At 43.0% G+C, this 27307-nt stretch overlaps 1 protein-coding gene across 1 annotated transcript in view; it reads right to left on the minus strand.

The window, feature by feature from the left end:
• GRIK3 (glutamate ionotropic receptor kainate type subunit 3) overlaps positions 1-27307 on the minus strand; it is a 1130254-nt gene that overhangs the window by 379808 nt on the left and 723139 nt on the right. The window contains exon 9 of the mRNA XM_078681209.1: positions 3377-3490. Coding sequence (XP_078537335.1) covers positions 3377-3490 — 114 coding nt within the window. The remainder of the gene's footprint in view (positions 1-3376; positions 3491-27307) is intronic.

Here is a 27307-nt window from a genome sequence, read left to right on the forward strand (position 1 = left end):
CTCGTAAACCATTGTGCTGTGCGCTTATTCATCTGCTCACCAGCATGCGATTTAGGGGTGAGCAAAGTTATTTTGTGACCGGACAAGTTTTGTGATTGTCACTATTTTTTAAATGTAACTGCACCCATGCAAAGTTTTACTCTGCAGCGTGAGTACATTTTCACTATAATCAATCTATATCATGCTAGTAAATGTGTGCAGAACTTTCTCTGCAAATGTATCTTTTGCAGAGCTTTTCCATGCACAATAGCATTGTGGAGGATACAAAATACTTTTTTTTCTGCACAGTATATCTTATGCAGAACCATTTAGTTAGTGAGTAAGTAATAATGTATGCAATTAAGCAAATGGTATGATTTTCATGTGGATGTGTCAAAGGGAGAAACAGCGAAGTTTTCCATGGACGTTACAAATGGGTGAAGGAAAAAATGCAGTTTGGGACAGCCCCACATGAATTACTAAAACTACATAGAATGAGCTAAAGTTGCTGTAAATGATCCCAGGGTAATGAAGTTGCGAGTCGCGAGTCGCGAAGGCCAGTCTCCCAGAGACAAGTTCCATCGCTGGAACAATGGACAAGACATCAATTGGAGAAAAATGTGTCTTGGCAACAATGGGACGATGGGACTGCAGGCACTCAACGCATTTCTTTCTTTGCACACAAGCACATGCCAATTGCTTCAATGCTGAGCTGATTGTCTCCGACTACAGGAAAGGGCGTTCCATGTGACATAGATCTCGCCTAGATCCGTGTTGAGAGTCATAGCTGCAAAGTCTTTTATTCCCCAAGCTTTACACTACTTTGATGGTATTGTCCCCAGAAAAGGAGGCCTGGAGAAAGGTTCATTTAACAACACAAACTGTGGTTATCTTTCTGCCCTAGTTGTTAACTCGAACAAGAAGTCACATTCACTAAGAATAATAAAAAATAAAAAATAAATAGAAACTATGCAGTAAAGTGGATGTGTTTTTCAATGCAAGTGGTAAATTCACAACTACTGAAGTTCACACTGAAAGCAATATATTGACATTTCCTTGAACTACTGTGCCTATTAGACCTGGAATCCTTGCTGTGATTTCCCCAATCTTTTTGCCTCTACCGTCTGTATTTTTTACTGTTATGCTGGACCTTCGTTTTTGCTGGTTTAGTTGCTCTGGGTATTACCACTGCTGATCAGTGTTAAAATGCAAGTGCTCCATGTGTAAAGTGTAACTCGGATTGGTTCTCCATGCCTGGTATATTTGATTTACTGATAGGTCGAGAGTAAACTGCACTGTGTGTGCCCAGGCACTGTAAATCAAATTCTACTAGTGGACCTGCAGCACTGGTTATGCCACTCTGAGTAGTTCTGTAAAGTTGTCTCAGGCCTGCCGTTGCAGTGTCTGTGAGTGCAGCTAAAAATTGATCCAGTGGTTTTACTAAGGTGACGAACAGTTGCACGGTTTGTCACCTTCACAAATATTCAGTGGCAAATTGAATATTCTAGAAAGAAATAATTGTATTTACTTGCACTCTCTTGTGACTGCAGAAACACATTTTTGGGAATTTATCAATATGCTTTAAAAACTTCAAAAACGTGCAACTTTGCAACTACTACTAATTTGGAAACATGTCTATCAGATCCCACACAGATCTTATCAGTGAGGGATTACAGTTAGGGATAAACTCACTCCTATTGGGAGTTTTCTTCCTGGCTTGTTTTAAAGAGGCTCTTGCCCATAACAACCTGTTTTTTCACCATTAAGGAGCACACTTGGGGCACATACATATTCAGCATCTAAACTGAATCCATAGAAACAGCACCTCCAGGTTAGTTTAAGAGTAAAGTAAACTATAAAAGTGATGCTGGAGTCCACCATTCCAGCTAAGGCTGGGAGGCTCAAGGTCGTGAGTGATACTGCTGTTAAAATGTGCCCCAGGTGAAAGCACAGTCTGCTCATAAGCAGATCAATAGCGATATTGCCCTTTGCCCCATAGCACATAGATCTGAATTATAAAGCAATTCTTGGGCAGAGCTCATTATGTTTTCCTGACTGATGCTGACAACGATTGAAGGTGGAAGGCCAAGGGCACCCCATACCAACAAGGCAAGAGCACATGATAAATGTACCGGGTCTTCAGTCAAGGCACGGGGAGGGGTGGCTGTCATTGTAGCAGAACCCCCTGCTCTATGTGGGGTCCAAGAGCTATTCTCCACATTATACACATGTGCTGACCAAATATTCAAGCACCTAAAGTTGGTGATTATTATTCAGGGAACTAATCCACTGTTGAGAATAAAGATAAACTATCTTGGTCACAAAATTTTTATTTTAATGAATTACTGTAGGAAACGGTAATACGTTTAGGTAACTATACGATCAAATAATCCCACCCAATAAGCTAAGCTAATTTGAACCCAGACTAACATAATGGTGACACCACAAATATGCTAATTTTGTAAACAATATTTTTGAAAGACCTAGCGGCAGATATGCTGACACCTAACTCTAACCGTAGAATCTGAAGACACTTTACAAGCATTAACCTTAACAAGGATGGATCTGCTACACCCTCAGAGCTGATAGGTACAGTGATAGAGGTACAGAGAGACATGAGCTCTACCTGCCTCCCCACAAAAAACACATTTCACTCACATAGATTCTTCCCAATGCCAGTCTCCTAAACTCAGAGAATTAGTGGCCACACATTACTAGGACAGATGATTGTGTCGGATCCATGTCAGGTATGAGTAGATCATCCTGTCCTGTTTATTCTTTTCTACATTGTTCTATATGTCCAGAAAATAGAACAAAAAGAAGACATATAGATGACAAAATGGAAGGTCATTAGCAAGACTTACAAGCTACGATGTATGACATGTGACAACTTGAGACCTCTGCCGTATGGTGAGTGGGATGCCTTGCCCGTGGATTGTTATGATGTAAATCCTGGTATTGCTCAGGATTATTGACAACTTTTTACAGGATATCAGGATTAGAATGTCATAACAGCTATGCTGTATATACCTTGACCATGTGTTGGTGCCACGACTGGGTTTGCATTCCAGGGATCACAACAAAACCTGGCAGGGAGATAGGGTGATAGAGTAAGATAGAATATCCTTTGAACTGGGCCACTCTACTATGTGCCTTTGATACCCACTTGTATTCTCTCCCTTCTTGATTCCGGCTTGGCTGGGTCAGCTCGTGACAATATCAGCATTTTCCTTTTTTCACGCCTGTGCTCATCCTGCGATGCTTCACGTGACCACAGGGGCCACACTAGGAAGTTGCCTTTGGGTGACTTTTTAAGAAAAACAATAACCTCGTTGTGGATAAAAAAAAAGGACACTGCATTCGAGATCTTGAACTATGTAAATGTAGATGTGCTTACCAAGACAGTGGTGACAACCAGCGACCTATTCGACAGCGAGTCGGTGACATTGTGTCCTCTGCTCTTAGAGACTTCCGTGACATTAAGGCCCTCAGTAGGATTCCATGTTCCAATCTAAACGAAAAAAGGAGTAAAAGAGGAGAAAACATTGACTTTCTAAACTTCAAAGAACATGCAAGGTAATCTCACAAGGTAAAACATGCATTTCAAGAGTTAGGGAATACTAAAATACATCTTTTATAATAATTGTTGCCCATTAAACCACAATTGAATGAATGAAGCAGAGCAGTAATGTGTTTAAAGCATGTTTTGCCGTGCACACACTTTTACACTGTAATAGCATACTGTCCTGTTGTGAAAATCCAGGGTCAATTCATCAGCCAGATGGTCTGAAACTCACCATAAAGAGCTTACTGAACAGAGTGAGTTGAGTAGAGAATAAATGGTTTAATGAGGTAGCTAGTGTCCCTTAAACCATCAGGAGATGTTATGCGACTGCTAGAGGCATTTGCTAAGAATATGTACACAAGAATAGATTGCGTGACCTGAAGTAAATTGAGTTTGTTTGTTATAGTACTCACCCTTGCACAAAATCAGTGAATAAATGCGACTCAAATCACATTTCAGTTTCATTCAAAATTATCAAAATGAACATCACATTCAAACAATTCAAAAAAGAAGAGAATACAAAACATATGCCTTCACTGCCGTGGATATACACGAGGTTGGTGGATGAGTGACCTTCGCTGCAGCGAGGTAGGGTAGTCCCTGACCACTTCCAACACTCTGGCTCAGTTTGGCCTGCAGTAACCGGCCCCTGGCTGGTGAGGTAGCATCCTACCTAACTGCAAACAGCTTTTACTTTATTATTGAATAAAGCTTGCAAAAAAGATCAAAATGGGCAAGGTGATTGGGACTCTACAACTTAGAAGATCGGTTCATCAGCAGAGCACACAAATCAGAGGCTTCATGCACAAAAGACTTTGCAGTCGCAAAGCCATAGCAACATACGTTGCAAGCACTTTTTTATAAATCACAGTGCTCACATTGTGTCCCTTGATATTTGCAAGAAAAAGATGGCAACATAAAGCTATTTAGCATTGGCGTGGACAAATGTTTGCAGTTGCAAGGTATGGACTGTTTGGCACCTCCCAAGGGCAAGTGGAAACTATTGGAAAAGTGTAATCCATCAATATTTGACAGCTAAGATGTGCTAATGCAGTTTAGGAACATCAGGGGCAGTATTACACATTGTCATTTGTTGCACTTCGCACACCTATTAAAAGGTGCGCCTGGCGTAAACAGTGACAATGCGCCCCATTATGGTGAATGCCCTGCCCCCAGGTTAGCCGGGAATTAGCGCTGCTGTGGGGAAAGCACATTCCAGTGAAAACACAGAGCAGTTGCTTACAGCCGCTCCGTGTTTTCACAGTGAAGACAGCAACCCACCTGCACTTTTGAAGAGGATGTCTGGAGGGTTCATAGGAGTCCCTTACTCCCCTCCAGAGGGCTGCTCTCAGGTGGCGCACTCACAGTGCACCATCTAGAAGGTGGCGCATTGTGAGTGTGTCCCTGATAGCTTCTTGGTCTCTGCGCCCGTGTCTGTAATGTGTCGTTGGCGCAGAGGTAAAGGTCTTCCCTCATTGCATAGGGAACGCCCCTATAAATGATGGAATGCCCTCTGATGGTAGCGCTGGCGCTTTAAGTGCACCAGCGCTATTGGTATTGTTGAAGGGGACGCACAAGCGTCTGCACCCTCTTCTGTAATACCAAAGTGCCCCGGCGGTGCGCTAAGAGGCTGCAAATGCCCGGGGCACTTATTGCAAAACAGCCCCAGGATTAAACTAGTTAACACCGGTCGATCCATACTCTTACCAAGTATGCAACATGCACAGCATTCCTCTATTTAAGACATTGTGACCTCTGAACCTTCAAAAGACAGAGGTTGCAATGCAAGAACTCTGCGAGTGTGTATGCTGCGATTGGAGGCCATGCATTTCTCCATCTAGCAATTGCTAGATGGTTGGTTGGTTGGTTTGTGACATTGCAAAAAGCCCCTATGCAATGCAAGAGTTTTTAGAATCCTTCGCTCAGTATAGGTTGAGGGTGGTGGCAGCACAGAGAAACCCATGTTTCTGTTATCAGCCTCACTTTTCATGCAGTCACTAACCCCTCCAAAGCAGATGCCGTCACTCTTTATGCAGACCCAATTCATTCATAAATCTAATTGGGGAAGAACACACTCCAAAATGCAATAAAATATTATAAAGTCCATAGTGTCAGTTAAAATGTATGTCCTTATTTTTCTTCAGAGGGAACAACTTAGCAGCCAATGTGTTTCATTCCGTTTTCACTATGGAACTTCTTCAGGGCAAGAGAGCAAATTCAACTGTAAATATTGCTGTTGTTGACATGGGACTGACAACACGGATATGCTACACATGCAGCTTCATTACCATGTGATCGTATATACAAACTGGTATGGATATAGAACTACATAGAATTACAATAGTACCAGGAAAATGAGCACTTGATTTTGGGCCGTAATTTTGACTTGCTTTGGCCACATCTCTCTGTATTGTGCACCCAGATTCATTCATATCACGAATTTTGACATTAGATGTCGTCTTATCAAAGCTGAGCATCTTTCAGGGGCCTTCACCAAAACCTTCCTGTCACCTTATGAAATAGCTCATCGTTCAATTTCATTTGTGTATGATATTTTTTTCAGTGTCTCCTGGGAATCAGGTGCATATTTAGCATGTACTGTAACAAAACACTATATTTTTAATGCATGAGTGACAAAAGCTAGGAGACATATTACCCAATATGCTAGGCACGACTCTCATGGATGAAAGTTCCTTTCTTTCAATTACCTCCTCTTTACAAGGTGGTGTGCTCATGAAAATAAGCGCCCATCTCCCGAGGTAGTAGGAAAATCATAAAAAATGTCAGCAATATTTTGCTGGGTTTGTTTTGGGTCTGTTGGTTCTCCCTCACCCATGGGTTCTCGCAAACCTTTACCCAGGAGCCAAAATGGTTGGTTTGTGATGTGCTGAGGTGGTGGTCGGGCAGGAGGGTTGGCGGGATGGTGTCTGTGGTACCGTGGATAAAGGGGAAGCAAAGCATATATCTAGTTATGAACTACACAATGTGAAATCAGAAAACCTGGGATTAATCCAGTCTTCCCAACTTTACCAAATTGTGTGACCCTAGGCAATTGTTTTCACTTTCCCTCCTTTTTCTTCATTATCACATATTAGAAGACCTCAAAATATATGACTTCAGGATGAGCGCTTTACAAAATCCCCCCCTGTGTTTGATTTAATACATTATTATGTTTTTCATGTATAATAAGAACCCAGGCCACCCGAGAGGATGCACATAGCAACTGACTTAACTCTTAGTTCAATACTGACAGTGTTGTCACGGTGGTGGGAAGAATTAATGTTTTTAAATTCATGTTTGAAAACTATCACTTTAAACAAAAAATACTTCTCAACACGCTGACATATTCTGATGCACTAAGGAAAAAGAGTTCTGCATGCTAATAAATTAAACTTTTTGAATTTTGAAGATGCTTTATAAAATGTTTACACTTTTGCTGCAAGATGTGTTTAAAAATGAAAGTGTTCCTATAGTTAAGAGGTGCAGTACACCCTAGTTACTTCCTTTCCTTAACTTCACTTAACCTTTAAATAAAGAATTGGCTATTTATTTAACATCTTTTTGATGTAAATGCTAAGTTGAGGAAACAGCACCCCAGTACTGCTGTTGACCAGGGGGCCTCATGTAAAGGTCAGGAGGGCTGCATGTAAAGGTCAATAGGACCACATGTAAAGGTCTGGAGGACCACATGTAAAGGTCAGGAGGACCGCATGTGGCCCCCGGGCTGTACTTTGAGTATCAGTGCCATATACCATGTCATACAGTGGGGGGGATCCTAGGAGACCCCATCCAGCTAGTAGTTGCAGGTGGTGGGCATTGACACATATTTTGAGATATAGACTTTTTTTCCACCTTGAGACTTCCATCCAGAGCAAGAGAGAGAAAAGCAGAAAAATATGAAAGCAGTGATAAAGAGAAAAGACAGGGACAAAAACCAGCCTGCAAGAGTAAAGTGAAGATACATGAAGTGTAAAGTGGTAACGAAAAAGGCATGGAGTGTAATCAAAACTAGGCATTATGGGCATCTGGTAACCCCAGATTATGGCACCACCTTTATCAGGTTCCTAAGAAAACAATGGGCACCTGCAAACTTCCCAAATTAATCCCTGCCCCTTAGCCCATGTGGAGACAAGGGGTCCTCCTGGAATAGCCCAGGAGGCCTCCTTTACCGTGGGGTGAATGACATCACATGACCATCATCGCTATCTCGATATTATTTCTGCATCCGGCCTTCACTGTAACTCCAGGCAGATATAATAGTAAGAGACAAGAAAAAGTCAAATGGCCCTGCATTACCACTAAACTGGTTGAAGGCTAATTTATTTGATGATTCCTTAGTCACAACCTTTTACTGCTAGGCAAGAAATAGGTATTGAACCCGTAGGTGATCCATGATATATTCAAGTTTTTAAATTTTTGTATTTAAAAACAAATACATACATTTATACAACGTAAAACACATTTCTAGTGCTGTCTGTGAAAATATATTTTTGTATGTATTGCAACATATGCATGTGGTTTCATGTTCAAAGAATACGGCAAGATTGAAAAACATTTGCAAAGTTAATTTATCTGGCCATAGAAAACATGCAATTGTTATTATTATTATTATTATTATTATTTTCAGTGTACAAAAAAATGGCAAAAACATAAATAAGAATTGGTAAATGTCTTAGGTTTCTCCTATGTGACTGAGAAGCTACTTTTTGTTGTCAGTTGTAACATGCTGAGTAGTGCACTATAAGTTGCAGAAAGTCTGTTAAAATGTTATGACTTGTTTATGTACAAAAAGGCAATATATTGTACTGTTACCAGCGGTATAGCGCGCGTAACAGCAGCATTTTGAAAAATGTAATGAAAGTGGGAATTATTAGAATGAATTTATGTAATAGCAATATTATGTGTTTAGAGGAGTTCTGACAACTTTTGGGCCCGGTTCCACTTCACCTGCTGTACCATTCAAATCACATTTATGACTGCCTGTTTAGTAGTCAAATACAGCAATATTTGGTGTTTAACGAAGTTATGACAATTTTTGGCCCAGTGCCACTGCAACTGCTGAACCATTGAAATCATGACTCCTTTGCCTGTAAGGTAATTGCACTTGTGAGTGCCAGTTTAGTAGTGTTTACAGGGGGTCCTGGAGATTTGGACCCCAGTTTCACTGCACCTGCTGCACCATTGATATGTCCATAGTGCCTCCAAGGTATCTGCACTTGTGACTGCTTATTTAGTAGTAAAACATAGCAATATTTGGTGTTTAGAGTGGGTTCGGACAATTTTTGGCCCCCGGTGACACAGCACCTGCAGCACAATTGAAATCATGGCCCTAATGCCTGCTAGATAACTGCACTTGTGAATGCCTGTTTAGTAGTAAATATTCTGCAATTAGCTCCCTAGAGCCTTTGGCCCTGGTGCCACTAAACCTGCTGCACCATTCAAATCAAGTTCATTTTAACTGCAAGATAACTAATTGAGTCTGCCTGAGAAGTTATGACAACTTTTGAGCCCAGTACCTCTGCACCATTCAACTCATGACCCTGTTGTCTGTAAGGTAACTGCACTTTTGCGGCCTGTTTAGATGTAAGATATAGCAACATTAGGTGTCTGGTGGGGTGCCTAGAGCTTTTGCTCCTGGTGCTACTGCACCTACTGCACTATTCAAACCATGACCCTTTTGCCTGCAATATAAATGCACTTGTGACTGTCTTGTTTAGTAGTAAAATGTAGCAATAATCTGTGTTTAGTAGGGTCCCTAGAGTTTTGGCCCCAGTGCCATTGCACCAGCAGTACCATTTAAGTCAATCCCATTTTAACTGCAAGGTAACTGCAATTATGACTGCCTGTATAGCAGTAAAATATAGCAATATTTGGTGTTTAGTGGAGTTATGACAAGTTTCAGCCCGGTGCCACTGCACTGGCTGCACCATTTAAATCAAGCCCCTTTTAACTGCAAGGTAACTCCAATTGGGACTGCCTGTTTAGTAGCAAAACCTTAGCATCATTTTTAGGTGTATAGAGGAGTGCCTACAGATTTGGACCCGGTTTCACTGCACCTGCTACACCACTGAAATCATGACCCTGTTGTCTGCAAGGTAACTGCTCTTGTGACTGTCAGTTTATTTTTTACATTTTAGCAATAATCTGGTTTTAGTGGAGTCCCTAGAGCTTTTGGTCCCGGTGCTACTGCACCTGCTGCACCATTCAAATCATGACCTATTGTCTGCAAGGTAACTGCACTTATGGCTGCCTGTTTAGTGGTAAAATATAGCATAGCTCTTGTATATTAACTTTATTTTTAATGAGCAATGTTTATTAAAACATTTAGAATTTGATCATAATGAACATATAGATGAAGTTGAAAAAATCAATCAGATACAGCCTACAAAGTGCAAAGAAAGGTACTGAGGCATGAATAGGAAATGCCACACACCTTCTATAGCTAAAGCAGTTGCCTTACACAACTAAGTAATAATAAAAAACAAGCATTCCAGAATACTGCTAGGAGCTAGCTGCCTTTTCCATGGGAAGAGATCTTATCTTGACATTTAATGGGGTTTAAACAGTGTGAACAGCTTTACTAGAAGTATCATAAATATGTGCAGCCAGGGGAGATTAACAACGAAAAAAAAGTTCCACACAAAAGCGAATGAACACAGTAATTCGGTTATGAGAAAAGATAAGAGCCCCCCTTTGTAGATACATTAAATACAAGACATTTCACAAGCACAGCGCAAGCAAAAACGAAAAATAAAGGTTTGGCCCAACAGTGCAGGCACACCAGCCCTGACATTGCAGAGCTCTTCTTTACAGGTGGCTAATCACATACGATCAGACAAAAATGCTATCACCCATTTACAAAAGACACACAATTGATGGGCGGAATGCAGAACAAATCAGAACATTCGCCCCAGGTCAAGAGATCTGGGTTAAATCCATCATTCTTCCAGCATTTACAGCCAGCGAATGAAGGGGGCTAACCCATTAACCCATGCACTATGCTATGGTGTACACAAGTACAATTCTAATGAAACTTGAGCAGACCAATTGTGTAGCAGGCTATCTGAAAGGCCCTATACATCTATACATGCATTAATTTTTATTGTGAACATTTTTAAAAATAAGAGGCTGGGAAAGTAGGTAAATCTGTATCAAGGCCAGACCTGAAAATAAGCAGTGCACTGCTCATTAGTACAGTAAATGACTGTAATTGCAGTTCAAATGAACTGAAAAAGGCTTTAATAAAATAAAAGGAGGGCTCTTTTCAGCTGAACATGGGCTAGCCTTTTAGACTCAAAAGCCATAATAGGTCTTTCAAAGTCCTTGGCATCCTGCCTAACACCAGCGCGCTTCTTGCTGAACATGGGTAAACACAAAGAAAAAAAAGCGTTCACAAAAGTCATGGGAAAATGCTGACGGGCCCCAAAATAGCCCTTTCTGTCTATGCGTCATGGAAAACAATAACTGTGTCATCAATCAGGACTGCTATCAGCACAAAAAGAACTCAATTGGGGCATAAAAATAAACACAACTTTATCCCGGCTGCGCCTATGTCAGATTAAACCCCACCATCAATCAGCAATGCTGCTCTGAAATGCGACTGCCGGGAAAAAGTTGCCACCACAGAGATGCCGCCAGCAATGTTTTAAAAAATAGAAATAAAGAGAGCAGCTGACGGGCACAATTTGTTACCTTTGGGGCGATCAGTCATGAAATAGCCGCGAGCGGTCGTTAGGAGTAGGCGCTAGGTTACTTCCGGCACGTGCGGCTGGTGAAGCATTCATTGACAAACAAGTCACATGGATCCCTTTATGTAAAGCGTTTAGTCATCTCGGCTGATCATGAGATGTCGGTACTAACATTATTCTTGTATATTTAAATGTGTCCTAAAAGTCAGGGCTTTAAGTGGGCCGGGTCCTGCCAGTGCAAAGCACCCGTAGTTGTTAAAAACGGGACCCTATCGGATTCTTCATTGTTACCTTCAGGGTGGGGGGAAAATAGCTTAACACTGCAATAGTACCATCTCTCACTCAGTTTGAACTAACTTCAAAAAGACTCATTTTTCAGTTTTATATACCGCAAACAATTAACACAACACAAGGACATCTGTATGTTTTGGTTTTGAATTACAGGATGTTGAGCCCACGTGAGGCTGGAACCTGCTTTCTCAGTTCAAAAGTAGGCAGCTCTAACCTTACACCACAACCTCGCCTACAAGAACGGAAGCATTTTAAATATTAAATACACCGAAGTAATAGTTGTTGCTTATTTATCTCATGCAATTTACAACTATTGACAAAGCCTACAGTCCTGGCGTGTTGTAGGTGTAATGTTGTTTGTTGGTATATATATCTGGATGAATGGACAGAAGCAGCAAAATACCAGTGGGGCAGCACACTATGCTAAGTACAGATTTTTAGCTTAAATGTTTTAAGCCACGCCCTTAATTACATCGGCCACGCCTTTATGAGAGCCCCCCCACACACTTTTTTTCATCTTACTTAAAGCCTTGCTAATAGTTTTTCACGACGTCGTAGTCACTATTCATCCTCTACCTGGAACCCACGCGAATAACGAATTCCTCCTCTTCACCAATGACGTGGTTTGTCAGTAGCTCTTATGGGACCTGGCTCACAATCTCGGTTTTGCTGTGCCCTGAGCACGAAGACCCTTGGCACCTTGTTGTAAATCAGAAATGCAATGTTTTGGAGCACTTTGCATCGAAGTTAAGTGTATGGCGCCACCTTGTGCCACTGACAATATCTACCTCATAATGGCCTCATCATGGCTTTGTCTCCTTTTGCGCTATTTTAATACATTTAGGAGGGGCCGTTTGAGTCCCCGAACAACAGCACACCTGGAGCAAAGTAAGTGCCCGGCAAATGACAAAAAAAACATCTTGTGCAAAGATGGCCTATGACTATGAACCTGGAAAGCGTCAACCCCTAAGCTGACATCAAAGTTAACTTATCCAGCTCATAACTGGCTTACTCTCAATACTGAACTCTCCTTCAAGGAAGAGACTGCAAAGACAGCATCACCTTACACCCCCCACCCAACCTCCCGAAAAAGGGAAGCGTTTGATCCTAAAAAATCTCTAGAGGAACACTGACCATGCACTTGCAACCTCTCATCTAGATGAAGGCTTTCTGCTCCAAGGCCTCCAAGACACCACATTGGCATCCATGGAAAAGTGTTCTACCTCATTAAGCACATCTCATCAAAGACATGAATACATTTGACTAGCCCATTCCACCTTCCCTCCCCTGCCCCCTCGAAGCACCAGTCACTTTGCGCCGTCTATGCTGATCACATTGTCACTTGCGTTGCCACCCTGTTCATCACTTGCACACCTTGAGCACCAAGTACAATTTGGGTTGTATTGTAATTTTTTTACCTACAGTGCTGCTACAACTGCATCTTGCCAAACTACCTCCAGATAAATGTGATGCCATGAGCACCTTCGAAATACTCAATGAGTCTCCTTATTTCCTGTTCTGATAATGTTTGCTGCATATCTATTCTAATTGTCTTTCAATAATACCAGTTGGGATACTATACGTTTATTCTAATTATTTACCCCAATCCCAACGTGGTTGACGGGTTTTTGCTCCTGTGTTTTCCACAATATTATATTTTAAGCATATCAGATGTTGCTACACCTGCAATTATTCTTCAGTCACTCTTGCTCTAAAAATGCATGTGTCTAGAGGTAGACAGACATACGAATAGCCATTCTAGGAATTTCCAGAAAAATCCGCAAATAAGGATGAGCACACAAAGAAAAAAATCATAAGTGAAAACGTCATTGTGTTTCCAATGTTGCACAACCCGGAAGTATTGGAAACATTCTACTCAAAAGAATCTAACATATTCGGATCAGGTGAGGTGTCACCTGTCAGATGGGTGGGTCACAGAAGTGACATTAATTGGAATTCTACGTATTGCAGATAACAGGGAAAAATGTATCTGGTCCAATTTGCTGGAGAAAAATGTATCAATTTTAGTACGATGAAACCCAGCATTTGTAAACCTCTATTGGTACACAAAGACAGGTTCAAGGAATCCTGAGGAAATGCACTGCACATATTATATCAAGATTTGTTCACGATTGGTCAGATAAAATAATGTGAAATCATTAAATGAACCCCTAAATTTGTTACAACTAACATCTATTGATATTGATATTCTACATTGATTCATTTGGACTAAGTTCTGAACAGAGACCTCTGTAGTTAAGCTCTCAAAATCATATTTCAGTTATTTTACCACTTTTCCATATTTCCACTACCCATAGGAATAAAAAAACTGAAAATGGGCCTGCTTCCATACAAAACACATATAAAAGTAGCATTTTGCAGACGCACCAGTTGACCGTACAGTTTGAACTAACAAAAGGCACGCTACTAAATGTATGCAATGCTGTCCTAATTTCGGAGGGCACAAGTCTCACCGTGGCAAATGGCGAGGTGCTCGTATCTGAGCAGGAGGCACGAGCCGATGCGCGCGCCAGCGCGCGCTTCAGGATTCAGCAGCTGCAGCTCAGCATCTCATTATTTCAGATTATGTATTGACAGAAGCTCTCTGAGTACCGAGCTCCAACATCAATACTTCAAAATCTCTGTTGACACTGCAAACAGATTAAAACAAAGCGAAGCGACAAAGTCTCTCGAGTTGACACAGATTAAAGGCAGAGCAGGTCAGACTCTTGAGGGAAGTGCTGGGTTTAAGGAGGTCTCACGGACTTATCTTAACAATACTCTGAGGTAAGCGGTGAGCACTGCACTGGCAGTGGGAAGAGGCAGTGCGTTCAGGGCTCTCACAGGCTCGCCGAGCCCGTTCTTTGCTAGGCTCAGCCAGGTTTTAGCTAGAGTATTTAACTTTGAGTCTCAATATATGTACTTCAGTTGGCGGCAGTGCTGATTAGCAGGCACAGGGTAAGCATTATATTGTCACAAATGCGCTTAACATTCTGGTTAACACTCATGAGAGCACAGGGATGTGTCACTTCACAATAAAAACAGTGAAGAGCTGTCCTGAAAAGAACAGGAGGGATCTGAATGGTTCCTGTTAGAAGCACAGAAAATGTCACCAGAGAGTAGCCAGTGATGGTACCTTTACCCTTAATACCAGCATTCAATGTATGCTGCCCTAACCAATGGAGACTTATTGGTCAGGGGCGTCTCCTCAGCTAAGGCGGAGGGGCACTGCCCCACTGCAGAGCAGACTAGCAAAAATAAAATGATAACGTATTTATCATTTTATTTTTTGTAGCTGCGAGGCTGGGTTAGGGCAGGGCGGGGCTGATGGCACAGGGGGAGGAAGTTGCTAAAAACCTTTTTGTTCTCTTAAACCTTCGGAAATGAATGGGTCACTGAAGCGCTGGGATGCCTCCGGGTAGCCATGCGCTATACAAATGTGTAGTCAGTCAGTCAGTCAGTTTGCACACTCCCTAAGTGCACATGACTGCTTGGCCGGCCCTCTGGGCTCTGGCTGAACAGTTAGCGCACTTTGCATGTTTCCCACCAGGCTGCTTTACACAGCCTGACGAGGAACATGCAAAGCCTGCCTGTCCCCGTCTGAGTGTAGAACCAGGGCACTCAGACCAATCACAATGCTGCATTGCAGCATTGTGATTGGCTTAGGGGAGCCCGAGAGCCAGGTGCTTCCTGCTGCCAGGACTGGAATGTTTTTCCATGTTTTTCCATGTTAAAAGTGACGCAAACGTGGCACAAGGGGCTTGTAAATCTGCCCCAGTAGGTCTACTGACTCGCCATCAGAACCATGTTCTCCACAAATAAAAATAAAAAAATAGTATTATCAAGTTCTGCTCCATTTCCAACAGTGAATACAATCAAGAACTCTTTTGCAAGTTTACACCAGAACCAAGATATCCTATATACAAATCACTGATGAAAAAAAATATCTTGTAGCCAACTGACCAAAAGAACTGCAGAACATTCTAAATGGTCCATTCTTCAGAAAAGTAACAGAAAGGGCAGTTTTCTAACAGATCCAAATAGTTCTAGAAGAGAACTTAAAACTATCTAACCATTAAGCAGGTGTCTCTTCAAGAAGATTTTCTGAATTTGATTTGATTGCCATATAGAATGACTCAAAACAATAGTAGATAGACCCACGGTAGCTGCACTACTACTCATCAACCTAACAAAGGGCTTCAACACTGTGCTTCCTAAATCACTATTAGGTAGGTCAAAAGAAATACCCAGATATTGGAAAAACCTAATGACCTAAGAATGTCAAAACTAGCTGACTGACTCAGAGACATTTACCAATGGATGAAAAATAAAGCAAAAATTAAAATAACAGTAACTGCACAAAAATGTATACAATTAAAGGCCAAACGATCTGGAGCATACCACCTTTTGTTTACAATAAATATTTCTCATTGACTACGCCCCGGAATGCTTATTCAGAGCACGACCCAGCTAAAATATGCTTCAACTGTAAAAAAGCATGCATGTCTCTCTCTAAAGCATGGATTTACAGTGTGACCAAACACAATACTAAATTTCATTTAAAACATTTTTACTGATCAGACTAAATGGAAATTTGTAATATTCTATATAACAGATTTCTGCCCCATAATAAAAAACTGTGCACACAAGGTGTGACAATACATTATGCTTATGCATGGTTACAAACAGCAGGAATATGTACTAGCCATAAGTAGAATACAACATGGCAATGTTACTATTAGAGTGATATATAACTCAAGTACAAGAAATTAGCATCACATTGCAACGTGCACAATCTTGATCAAGCCAGCATTAGAAGACTATTGAAAATTACATGTCATTGAATGGCAATAGCACAACTGGCAGTAAACCTTATATTTCACTAACATTGAGCACCAATGTATTGGCATGCTACCCATTCCCAATGTGCTTCAGTACCTCATCACTGGTAGCAAGCATTATATAAATTATAATACCATACCATACTGTACAGTTGTACATGGCATCCTTTGTGTGGTTTCCCCTTACGTTTTGCCTCCTCAAATCCTGTTTTGCTAGGCACTTAACCACAGATAACCAGAGTTTAACTGAATTTCTTCTCTATTCTAAACATGGCAACTAGGCCTGGGCAGCAAATTCCATTCCGCTTGCGTAATTTGCAGAATTTGGGCAATTCTGCATTCCGCAGAAAACAAGAAATTTCCCAAAATTCCGTGATCTTTGGCGTCGTGGAATTTTTTTTCCTGGTTCGCGCTTTCAAAATGCGTGTTCGCGCGCTCAAGAGTGACTTACCGGGATCTCTGCATTCGCCAATGAGTTTTCCTATCCGTTCGCGTGCACCACAAGATTTTGGTAGCCGGCCGTGCGATCCCACAAGAGTGTGCGATTGCAAACACGTCATTCGGACGCGCCCGCATTTTGCAAACAGGAAACACGCATCGTGAGCCGGTGGGACAATAGGAAGAATATGGCCGCGCAAATTGGCGACCACATTGTCAAGTTCGCAAGATATTTCCCTTGAGCATGCAAACAGCATTCACAAACAGGAAAAACACATCGCGAATGGGCGGAACAAGTAATTCCGCGTGTTCACGGAACTCTGTGTGCTCGCGGAGATTTTTTACTATTTTGCAGAGTTTTACGTAGCACGACTATGCAAATTCCGCCCACCCCTAATGTCAACATTAGCTTATTCACAATTGCCATATTTAATTTGTTTGAAAGTCCTTACTAAAGTGCACTATATGTGCCCAGGACCTGTAAACTAAATGCTATTAGTGGGCCTGCAGCACTGATTGTGCCACCCACTCAGTAGCCATTTAAACATGGCTCAGGCCTGCCATTGCAGAGCCTGTGTGTGCAGTTTTAACTGTCATTTCAACCTTGCAAGTTAAAATAATTGTGAGACCCAATCCTTTGTTTATATTAAATGGAAGTCACCCCTAAGGTAGACCCTAGGTATACCCAAGGGAAGAGTGCACAGTATTTAAACGGTAGGATGTGTACTTTTGAGTTTTACATATCCTGGTAGTAAAAAACTATTAAATGAAGTTTTCACTACTGCAAGGCCTATCTCTCCATTGGATAACATGAGAATTGCCGTAAAAGATCTTTTAAGTGTAATTTCTCACTGGGAGCAGATAGAAAATTGAAGTTTGGCGTCTCAGGACAATTTAAAACACATATTTTAGTAAAGTTGTTTTTTAAACTGCAGGTCTAAAAATTCCACTTTTAGAAAGTTGGCATTTTCTTACTTTAACCATTCTGTGTCTCACCCGCTTTGTACATTCCCTCTAGACAGTCACATGGGGAACTGGGGTGTGACATTTGCATCCTGATGGGCCATCACCAGGCTGATAGACCTTTCTTAATTAGATTGGGAGAAGGAGCTGACACTTGCACCTGAATAGGGCTGCGTCTGTCCCCACACAAAGAGCACCATACACCCCCGTATTGTGCCTGAAGCCAGGGCAGGAAAGGCAGGGACCTTGTGATTTCCCAGGCCTCTTTGATCCCTCCCCACTTCAAAGGCACATTTGGGTAGACAACATTCTGCCTAGAAGAAGAGCTTGTGTGCTAACGGAGGGAATTCTACTTTGTTACTTGCTCTGATGTGTTGGCCTGCTGGGTGCTGTGCTACAGGAGGGACAGCCACTTTGCAACATGCACTGCTGTGTTGGCCTGCTGCCTGCTACTTCTTGCCTGGGAGTGAGAGGAATTGGACCAGCTCTCTACATCCTTGAACCCGAGGTTCTCCAAGGGCTGGCTGGTTGTCTCCTGTTTTCTGCCGTTGTAGGGACACAAAAGACTTTTTGCAACTCTGCTGGTATTCCTGGACTCTGCTGTCTGTGAGTCCTACCCTTGTCTGAGGTTCCCCTCCAGTCCTGGTCCTCAGAAGTGGGTTCTGCAGCTGTTTCCCTGCAAAACATCAATAAGGATGCAGCGCCGTTCCTCCGCAACTCGACGATGACGCAGCACTGATTCTTTGACACTGTCTGCGAGGGTTGATGATGATGCAGTGGCCTGACTGCATGAACCGGTGCAAACACATCGTGTTCTCGATGTTGACGCTTTGCTCCATACAAGGTACTTCTTTAGCAGACCCCACATGGGTTCTGTAGCCTGCCTGCCCTCCATCGTGGTTGGCCTGACCTTTGGATTTGTACTGGTTCCTTGTGACCTAAGGTAACCTTTTGACCGCTAGGGACTTCTAAGCACTATATTCATATTTAATATTTAAACATTCATATCTTGAGGATACTTATTAGATTTTTGTTGGTTTGTTCTTGTTTTACTCAGATAAATTTTCTTTATGTTTTTAAGCAGGCTTTTTGGGGTGTTTTCACTGTATAGCTGCAACTAAGGTGTACACAAATACTTTAAAATTGCCTCTGAAGTTAAGCTTGACTGCTTTGTGCAAAGCTACCAGAGGGTCAGCACAGGTTAATTTAATTTTGTGTCTGACTTATCCAGACTAGAGTGCTGGTCCCTCCTTGGACAGGGTGAACACCTCTGCCAACTACAGACCCCAGTTCTAACAAATACCGACATACCATACCATGCCATACTTATGACTTACCAATTAGAGCACTTTCTCTGTCACTGACAAAAGAAACCCAGTAACATAGTCAATTAAAAGTGGGAATCATTCAACCCTGTAGTAAACTGCAGGGATCTATAATACATTTATCAAATATTGAGATGTATTTAGTCAGTACTGAAGACTTGCGGCAGTTACATGAAAGAAGGGTTCTATTTAACCTTTACTACACAGATAGGATCTGTGTACACTGCACTAAACAATGGGGAGTACACAAGATTAAAAGGCAGATGTTCAATTACACTGCACCATTATTTTGATTGCTTTTAAACAGATTAGAAACATATTCATGGTTATACATTCCTCAAACTTTGCTTCAGAACATGTATCACACCGCCTCATGCATGTCTAAGAAGTATTCTCAAGTCGTATGTCCCTATGCTCTTGCTGCTCTCCCCAGACCATTTACTCTGCCACTCAGGCACACCTTCCGAGAAATGAGAATATACTCTGGTGTTTTACTCATGAAGCATAGAAACAACAGCTAAGTGGGTACACTGGTGCCTGGGAATTTATGCCTTCAAGCAGAAGGGTTATGCTTGTCAGTCGCACAGAAAGGAGAAATCTGGCTGGCCAGCGTACAGCAAGTGTGGGGACTGGCCCTATATTTAGAAAGTGCCAAAAAGAGAGAGATGTTGTAAGGGCTGGCCACCTTGAATCAGTAGTGGTCTCTTATTCACTTGCCTTTGAAAAATAAATCTGCAGATGCTGCCTAAATTAATGACTCTTCGTCCTGGCATAAATTCACTTTTTCTGTGTGATACAGTCTGTCTGCCTGACATCACTGCCTTTATCTATCCCTACCTAACTACCTGATCCATTTCTAGCTAACTATATAGAACCTTATCCTTACCTATTTGCAGCAACTGTTTAAAGGCCTTATTATGACTTTGGTGGTCTCAGAGCGGGGCCGCCGCCCTGCTGCCCCGCTTTGATACCGCCAAAGCCATAAAAAAGTCCGCCATAGTATGTCTTTTAAAGTCTCTGGCAGGCAGTTCTTTGGTGGTTCTCAGGCGGTGTCTTTGAAAAAGGCACTGAAATGGGAGCATCAAAGGGAGTTACTGAAGAGCATGGACTGCATGCACCCCATGGCGCAGAGGCATCCCATACAATGTGTGGCAGTGAGAAAACTCGTAATATGCTTGGCGGGGCTGCAGTGGCCCCCATAGGGACATTGCTGCCTCAAGTATGCTGCGCCTCTGCCAGGGATCTCTGATGGCTGTGGCGGACTCAGGGCAGCCTGACCACCCTGATTGTGATAGGGCAGTCGGAAGACCGCCACAGCCATGCTCTGCGAGTCTGGCTGTCTGTGGACTACCCAGACTTGTAGTGAGGCCCTTACTGTTCTGTTGATCTTTTCCCAAGCCTCCTGTCTTAAGCATCCTGTCTCCTTGGAAGATCCAGATAGGATTACTTCTGTATCCTTCCGTGGTCTCCTGCACTCAAAGGCGCCCGGCCAGACCTAACACATCAAGTTACAACTACTGCAGAGCACACACTACTGCCATCATCCTTCAACAAAACACCTAGGCCTTCTTTAAGTCTGCCCCCATCACAAAGTGAAACAATGAGTGATGCAGCTGCACTTGAAACCAATCACCTCTTTATGACTATCATCATCCTGGCTTGAACAGTGAATCATGCTAAACTTTCAAGTATCATTGGTTTCCTTGTACACTGGATGGTGTCAGTTCTGTACTCAAACTGATTATTCACAAGTTGAGCTCTCAGTGTTTGAGAAAGATGTTTGTGCTTTATTATTATCTCAGCCAAGGATGAAAAGGAAGAAAAGCAAATTAAATGATACTAGCTACCACTTGTGACTGTAGTAGTGTCATCAACATCCGGCATCTTCACACTCTCAAGAACAGATGAGGTACTTATTGTGAATTCACCAAAGCATTCTTGGAATACATAAACATTGATTCACCAAAATGCCTGGGGTAGTGGAAATGACATTGTTCTCTGATGATATCACAGGATTGACCCCTTGTCCCACCCTTAGCCCCTCAAAAGCGTCCTACTTGTTGTTGAGGAGCTAATAAAAGGACAATAAGCAAAAACAACAGTCTTTGCTCTAAGACTGTTTAGTGTCCACTGAATGAGTGTAAACTCTCTGCATATGCCACACTTTGCACGTATTAGAGTGAGCAATGGCAATATATTCTGTACCATAAACCCTCTGCTCTGCAAATGTACAAACTAATTTAAAAAATCATGAATATATATGGAAATTCCAAATTTCAACCTTCTTAATTATATTTATTTTGCAGTTTACTAGACAGTACTGATATGTTCATGCAATTTAAACCAATCACTTGATGTTTTCAATGGTAACCAATAGGTCTACCCATACATAACTCTCATCAGGTCTAATTACAGAAGAGGTTTGCCTCCATGTAAGCAGCCCAACCCACTTTCTGATTGTTTACGCAGGCTAGTGAAAAACACAACAGTTGTGTGATTTATGGAAAAAAACACTGCCTGTTTTATTTATTTGATTTGTTTTATGGTCCTACGTAATGCACATAAGCAGCAGAGAACTTCACATAGCACTGGAGTTACATGTTGATATATACGAGTTGCAAGGACCAGACAAGCATTAAGCAAATCTTATGGAGTGAGAGAAAAGTGTTATTAGAATAGAAATACAAATGTACAAGTTGAACAGTGAGCCAATGGGGGAAGAGAAGGCTTGACTCAGTAAGCAGAGCTGATTCTCTGGGTATCAAGAGTAGATGGAGTATTTTTAATTGGTTGCTGAAGAACAGGTGCAGGGGGACCCATTTCAGCTGAATGGAAGGTTTGTTACAGTTGATGTAGTCCTGGCCCCTTGATATACTTCTGTAAAAAAAACATTATTTGTGTTTTTGTGTCATTAGAGAAGTAATTTAGCTTGGGCAGATATTGCTATTCTGGACAGCAATTTTCTGGATGACATTTTTCATGGTTGATGTGTTGCAGTGATGACGTAATATTTCAGGACCATGAGACCTATATACTTCATTTTGGTGTCAAAACATAGGTTTTGGGGGTCAAGTAGTCTCATAGAGACAGAAAATACCTCATCACAGCAATCCTTCCATCATTTTCCAAAATGGCAGCTTTATGATGATGTGTTTTAGCCATCATATTGGTAGTTTATTTTAATTTTGCTTTTGTGTAAGGTTTTCCGTTGATTCAAATTCGTAAACATGAGCAAAACAGGTGATAGGAAAGGATCTTTACCTACTGACAGTGTGTTGCGAACTATAAAATCTGAGAACTCCTTCCACAAAGAAAAATGTGTCCTATGCCAAACTAATCTGGAAGAAAAGCTAAAATCAACTGTGGCTGGACAGAGGATATTTTGAGATGCTGCAGAAATTCGGCAAGACAAAGTTCCCAAAACATTGAAACTGATTGGTGAAGACACAACATATTTTATCATTGTAACAACAAGTGCTAGAAGTATATACAATGAAAAAAAGCATAGAAAAAAATTGTCAAAAAATAGCAGAAACCAGTGAATCAGAACAAGAATCTGAGTCTTCTGAGAAAGCGACGACAACCAAACCCAATGCCCATCTACTTAGAAGATCGATGGCTACCCCTCATACAAATCCAACAACTGATCAGAAAGCAGAGGATCTTCAATGTGTTATCTATGGTTTTAGCCAGAAGAAGGGCCAACGGGATTGATGAAAGAGCAAAGTATAGACTATGTGAGTCTCAAAGGGCAAAATTGTTTTATCTGCAGTTAGTTTCTTCCAAGAGGAAGCTTTCAGCAGAGTAGCTGACCTAAACAGTGAGTTAAATGTATCTGCAGTTGATTTCATACATTTGAAAATATTAATGTACAATGAGCTTCCAGCAGCAACATAACCACCAGCCTTCAGTTAAGTTAGCACTCCTTGAAAAAGCAAATTATGTTTAAAGCCACTCTTGAGTGCTGGCTATGAGTATACACATTGATGACACTATATTGATCCATAATAATGAAATTACGATTTTCTGGCGAGAATGAACAATGACAGAATTCGTTTTGATCAGTCTAACAAAAAGAATGAGCCACTTATGGTGTTCTCAGCTGATGTGACTCTTGAAGTTTTGGCTACCAAAATAAGACCATAGGATGCAGTAAAATCAACAAAAACCATTTTTTAGAAACAGCCTGAAAGATTTCGGTTTTGGACTTAACGTCAAATTTTGTGATGCCCCAGAGATGGGATCATGGGAGTCAACAAGAATGTCTAATGTTGTCTTAACATTTTTTACATCATTGTTTAATACCAGCAAAGCAAAACTGTTACAAACTGAAGTTTTTAAGTTCGGAACAGAAGTCAACAGCATTAATGATGGCTTTGAAGATATAAGAGAAGAAGTGAAAGATAATCCCATGAACCAAAAGACTTATGCTGTGCAAATGTACTGGCTTTTCCAAATTATGTTTTATGAATTACATCAAGACAAAAATAAAACTCTGCAACACATTATGACTGCCCAAGCAATCTATCACAAGTGCAAAAGCAGAGAGCTAATCGGTTCCATAAATAGGGTTGGTGTATCAACAAGTTATAATGACATAGTAGTGAGCAGGAACTTGTTAGCAGCTCAGGTTGTAAAATCGTGTGAATCTAATAGCACACCGCTTCCAAGTCACTATACCAGGAAAGTACTTGCAATTGCTGCTCTTGATAATTTTGATTTTGAAGACAGCTCTTTGTCTGTACCAATGAAGAAGCAGCTGGAAAACAAGCTGTGTCAGATCCAGGCATAAACAAACAAAATATTCAAACTAGTAACCCAACTGCCCTGCCAACATGTGCAAAATCACTACAAGCCATCAATACGTCCCAGTCCACCTGAAAGTTTCAAAGTGGCAGAGGAAATGGGTTTCTTTTACTTGATGCTGCAGTCCGCAAAGCTGATTTAAGTACATTTTTCATATTGCTTACGTGCGGACTGAAGGATGAAGAAAAGCCAGTTCCTCTGTGGGCTGGAATTCATACTCTGATCTCCCAGAATACCGTCCCAATGAAGAAGGTTGGGTTTTTAACAGCTATACCATCTACAGTCACAAATGAAAAGGGGGGGCCCTCGGCCCCCCCGCACGCATGGCGGCGCGGCGACCGCCTCACCCCCTCTCCCCTCGGGTCCTTCGACGGTGGGGGCGTGCCCTGGGGGCGCGGCCCACCGCCGATTGGCCGGCGCCCCTCCTGACCCGGAATCAATGGACTGGTTCCGGGTCGGGGGGGGCGGGCGTGAGGAGGGGCCACCCGGCCCCTCGGGAATAAGAGGTAGGGAGCGCCCAGGAGACTCCCTTGTCCCTGGACGCTCCCTCACGGAACGTTGTGCCCCGCGTTCGGGGCTTCTTTGTTTGTTTTAAACGCCTTTCTTTGTGTTACAGGAACTCGGATCGAAGAAAGTGGGTGCGGCGCAGCTGAATCGCCGTCTTGGAGTACAAGCGGGAGAGAGCGGTTTGTTGATCGCAGTTCGAGCGATCAGGGGAGCGTTGCCGGAACCGGGTTTGCCGCGTGTATTGCGAAGGAGTTTGGCGGTGTTTGAGGTATTTCCGGCGGGGCGGGGAAAGGGTTGGCAGCACGCATAGCAAGTGCGGCCATTGGATTGGGACCGCTCGCGGCATCTCGGCTGCAAACGGGGAGTTAGGACTATGCGGGCGCACGCTGGTTTTTTCTTTGTCCTTGTCCCCACCATATAATCTACAGGTCGCGGTTGGGACGGCAGTGCAGCGAGCAGCTAGGTAGCGAAGCAGGGCCATCTCAGGCAGCACGTGGAGGGGAGACCAAAGGAACACGGTGCAGTGTTTATGAATTTGCAAAAGCCATCATTGGCCATACGATCGGATGCTAGCTACCAATTAATGTGTGTTTATTGTTAACTGTATGTTGACAAGGAGGTTCATGTACTTGTGATTGTTAAAAATTTCAAGGGGGACACTTGGTTTGATGCTTGTCTACAATAGTTGTGTAAACAATTGTAGTGGTATGTTGACAAGGGGGGGGCATATAACTGGGCTATTTTAAGGTTTCATGTTGGTGCACATGGTTTGATGCACATTGTGTGGGACAGGATTGCATTTTTTGACGAGTTTCACTACTGTGTGTTATTTAACTACGAAATGATTTGTTTGCAGGGTACAGACAAGGTGGCATTTCTTTAAGTGTTCTTCACTATAGTGTGGTGTGAATTGTTATGCGACCTATTTAAACAGTGTCATAAAAGCGTAGGAGGCTGCGCAACACAGGAGAATAAGTGCAAGCCTTTGGGGCAGAAGATACCGCCTATTGCACAAGTATCGTTGTTAAGGTCGCAACTGTGGGGTTAACAGTGAAGGTTTTTTGAACGTTTTCCTGCTTTACTACACGGTATTAATACCTGTTTTTTAATTCCAGGCAACTTTAACTACATTATTGGCACGTTTCACTCGCAGACAGGGCACACGACGTTGGGAGGACCGTGACCGCAGATCCTCATCGCCGGCGAGTGCACGGGACTGGTCGGTAAGAGGGGTACGGGGGGCTAGCATCCATTGCTCCTGGTGGCCGCCGGGTGGGTCTACATTAGGTTTACTCACCCCTTACATAAGCGGACAAGCCGCTAGTGTTGCGGTCGCCGTTGCATGGTGCTGAAAGCCCCCTGGTGACCCTCCATCTGAAAGGTACACGCAGTTGACCTGTTGGGAACTAAGTAGGCAGCGGGTGTTTTTTGGTTCTGAGGTTAAGCATCATGCCAGGTCCAAGGGGTGGAAAAAGGGGGTCCAACATGGAGGCTATGATGCGGGCTATGATGCGGGAGATGAGCGACATTAAACAACAGTTAGGACAAATTAAGGAGCGGGAAGCCAGGTTGGAGGATAGAGATGGCGAGGCACCAGGCCCGTCCGGGAGACCAGTCCGCAAGAGGGTGGCACCAGTGCCAAGAGGTGAATTTGTCACCCCACAAGGGAAACCTAGGTCCAAAAGACCCAAGGAGGCGGTACCTACCCCAGTCCCAGGGGATGCGTTACCCGCCGCACCGCCCGCGGTGGTCCCACCCATTGCCCCTGTGGTGCCGGTGCTGACAGGTCAACCAGTAGACGCTGGGGCTGCTTCCGCACCGGTGCCCACAATCCCGGGTACAGGCGGGCCACACCCGATACCCGCTCTGCCAGCGGTGCCAGGACCACTGGGCATAACCCCAGTGGTACCTGTTGTCCCGGGGGGTAACGTAGATTCTATGCCACCCGAATTCTTATCTCACTTGACAGCCATGATGCCATGGCTCCAAAAAGGAGGAGCCTTCCCGAATTCAGCAGACTATGCGGCAGAGGCAGCAAGGTTCATGGAAAAAATCAGATCGGCACCGATCGCCGACAGTGTTGCATTGCCAATTTCTTCTCCCCTTGCAGGTTCAAGGGTTCCCCAGCTGGACGGAGTACAAGGGCAGCCGCCCCCGGTGCCCGCACTTGGTAAGGAAGTGGCATTGCCGCTCTTGGGGGACGGCGTAGTACCTTCCAGGAGCGAAAATCTAGCTCAACATGTGTCTTTAGCTGTCAAAGAAATGATTTGGGCTGATAAATACGTGTACATTTATTCTTTATTATTGGATAATAGGGAAATGGAGCAAGCAAAAGCACTGAAAGAGTGGATGCTCCCGAGTGAATGGAGGGCGCAGTGTACTAGATTCAGGGTTGAAGAAAATCTCAATAATTGGATGCAAGCATGGGCCGTTTTCACTGCAGTTAAGGCTGAGCGTCCCCCAGATCTGCAGGCTGCATTGGCCTGCTATTCGAGCAGGATTGTGGGGTGGAGTCAACAGTATTCTGGGGAAGCATGGAAGGGTTATGATGTGAATTTTAGGAAGGCGTTGGAATTCAATAGAGCACTACCATGGGACACGGTGGACTCCATGGCCTGGCACAAACAGTTCTCTGACACTGCACCTCCCCCTCAGTTCGGTGCAGGCAGGGTGTTCACTAGACCACAGCAGCCCTTTCGGCCCCCCCAAACGAGTGAAGTGCCTGGGAAATTTAGGGCAGGTGGGCCAGATAAGAAAGGGGTGTGCTGGGATTTTAATAAGCGTACCTGCACAAGGGCCGCGTGTAAGTTTAGGCATGCATGTGCCTCCTGTGGGCACCCCTCTCACCCAGAATCTACCTGTAGGTCCAAGCAAGGTAACACGGGACAGAGGGGTAGGGGAAGG

This window comes from Lissotriton helveticus, chromosome 3_1, assembly GCF_964261635.1.
Source record: "Lissotriton helveticus chromosome 3_1, aLisHel1.1, whole genome shotgun sequence".
Classification (NCBI taxonomy): Eukaryota; Metazoa; Chordata; class Amphibia; order Caudata; family Salamandridae; genus Lissotriton; species Lissotriton helveticus.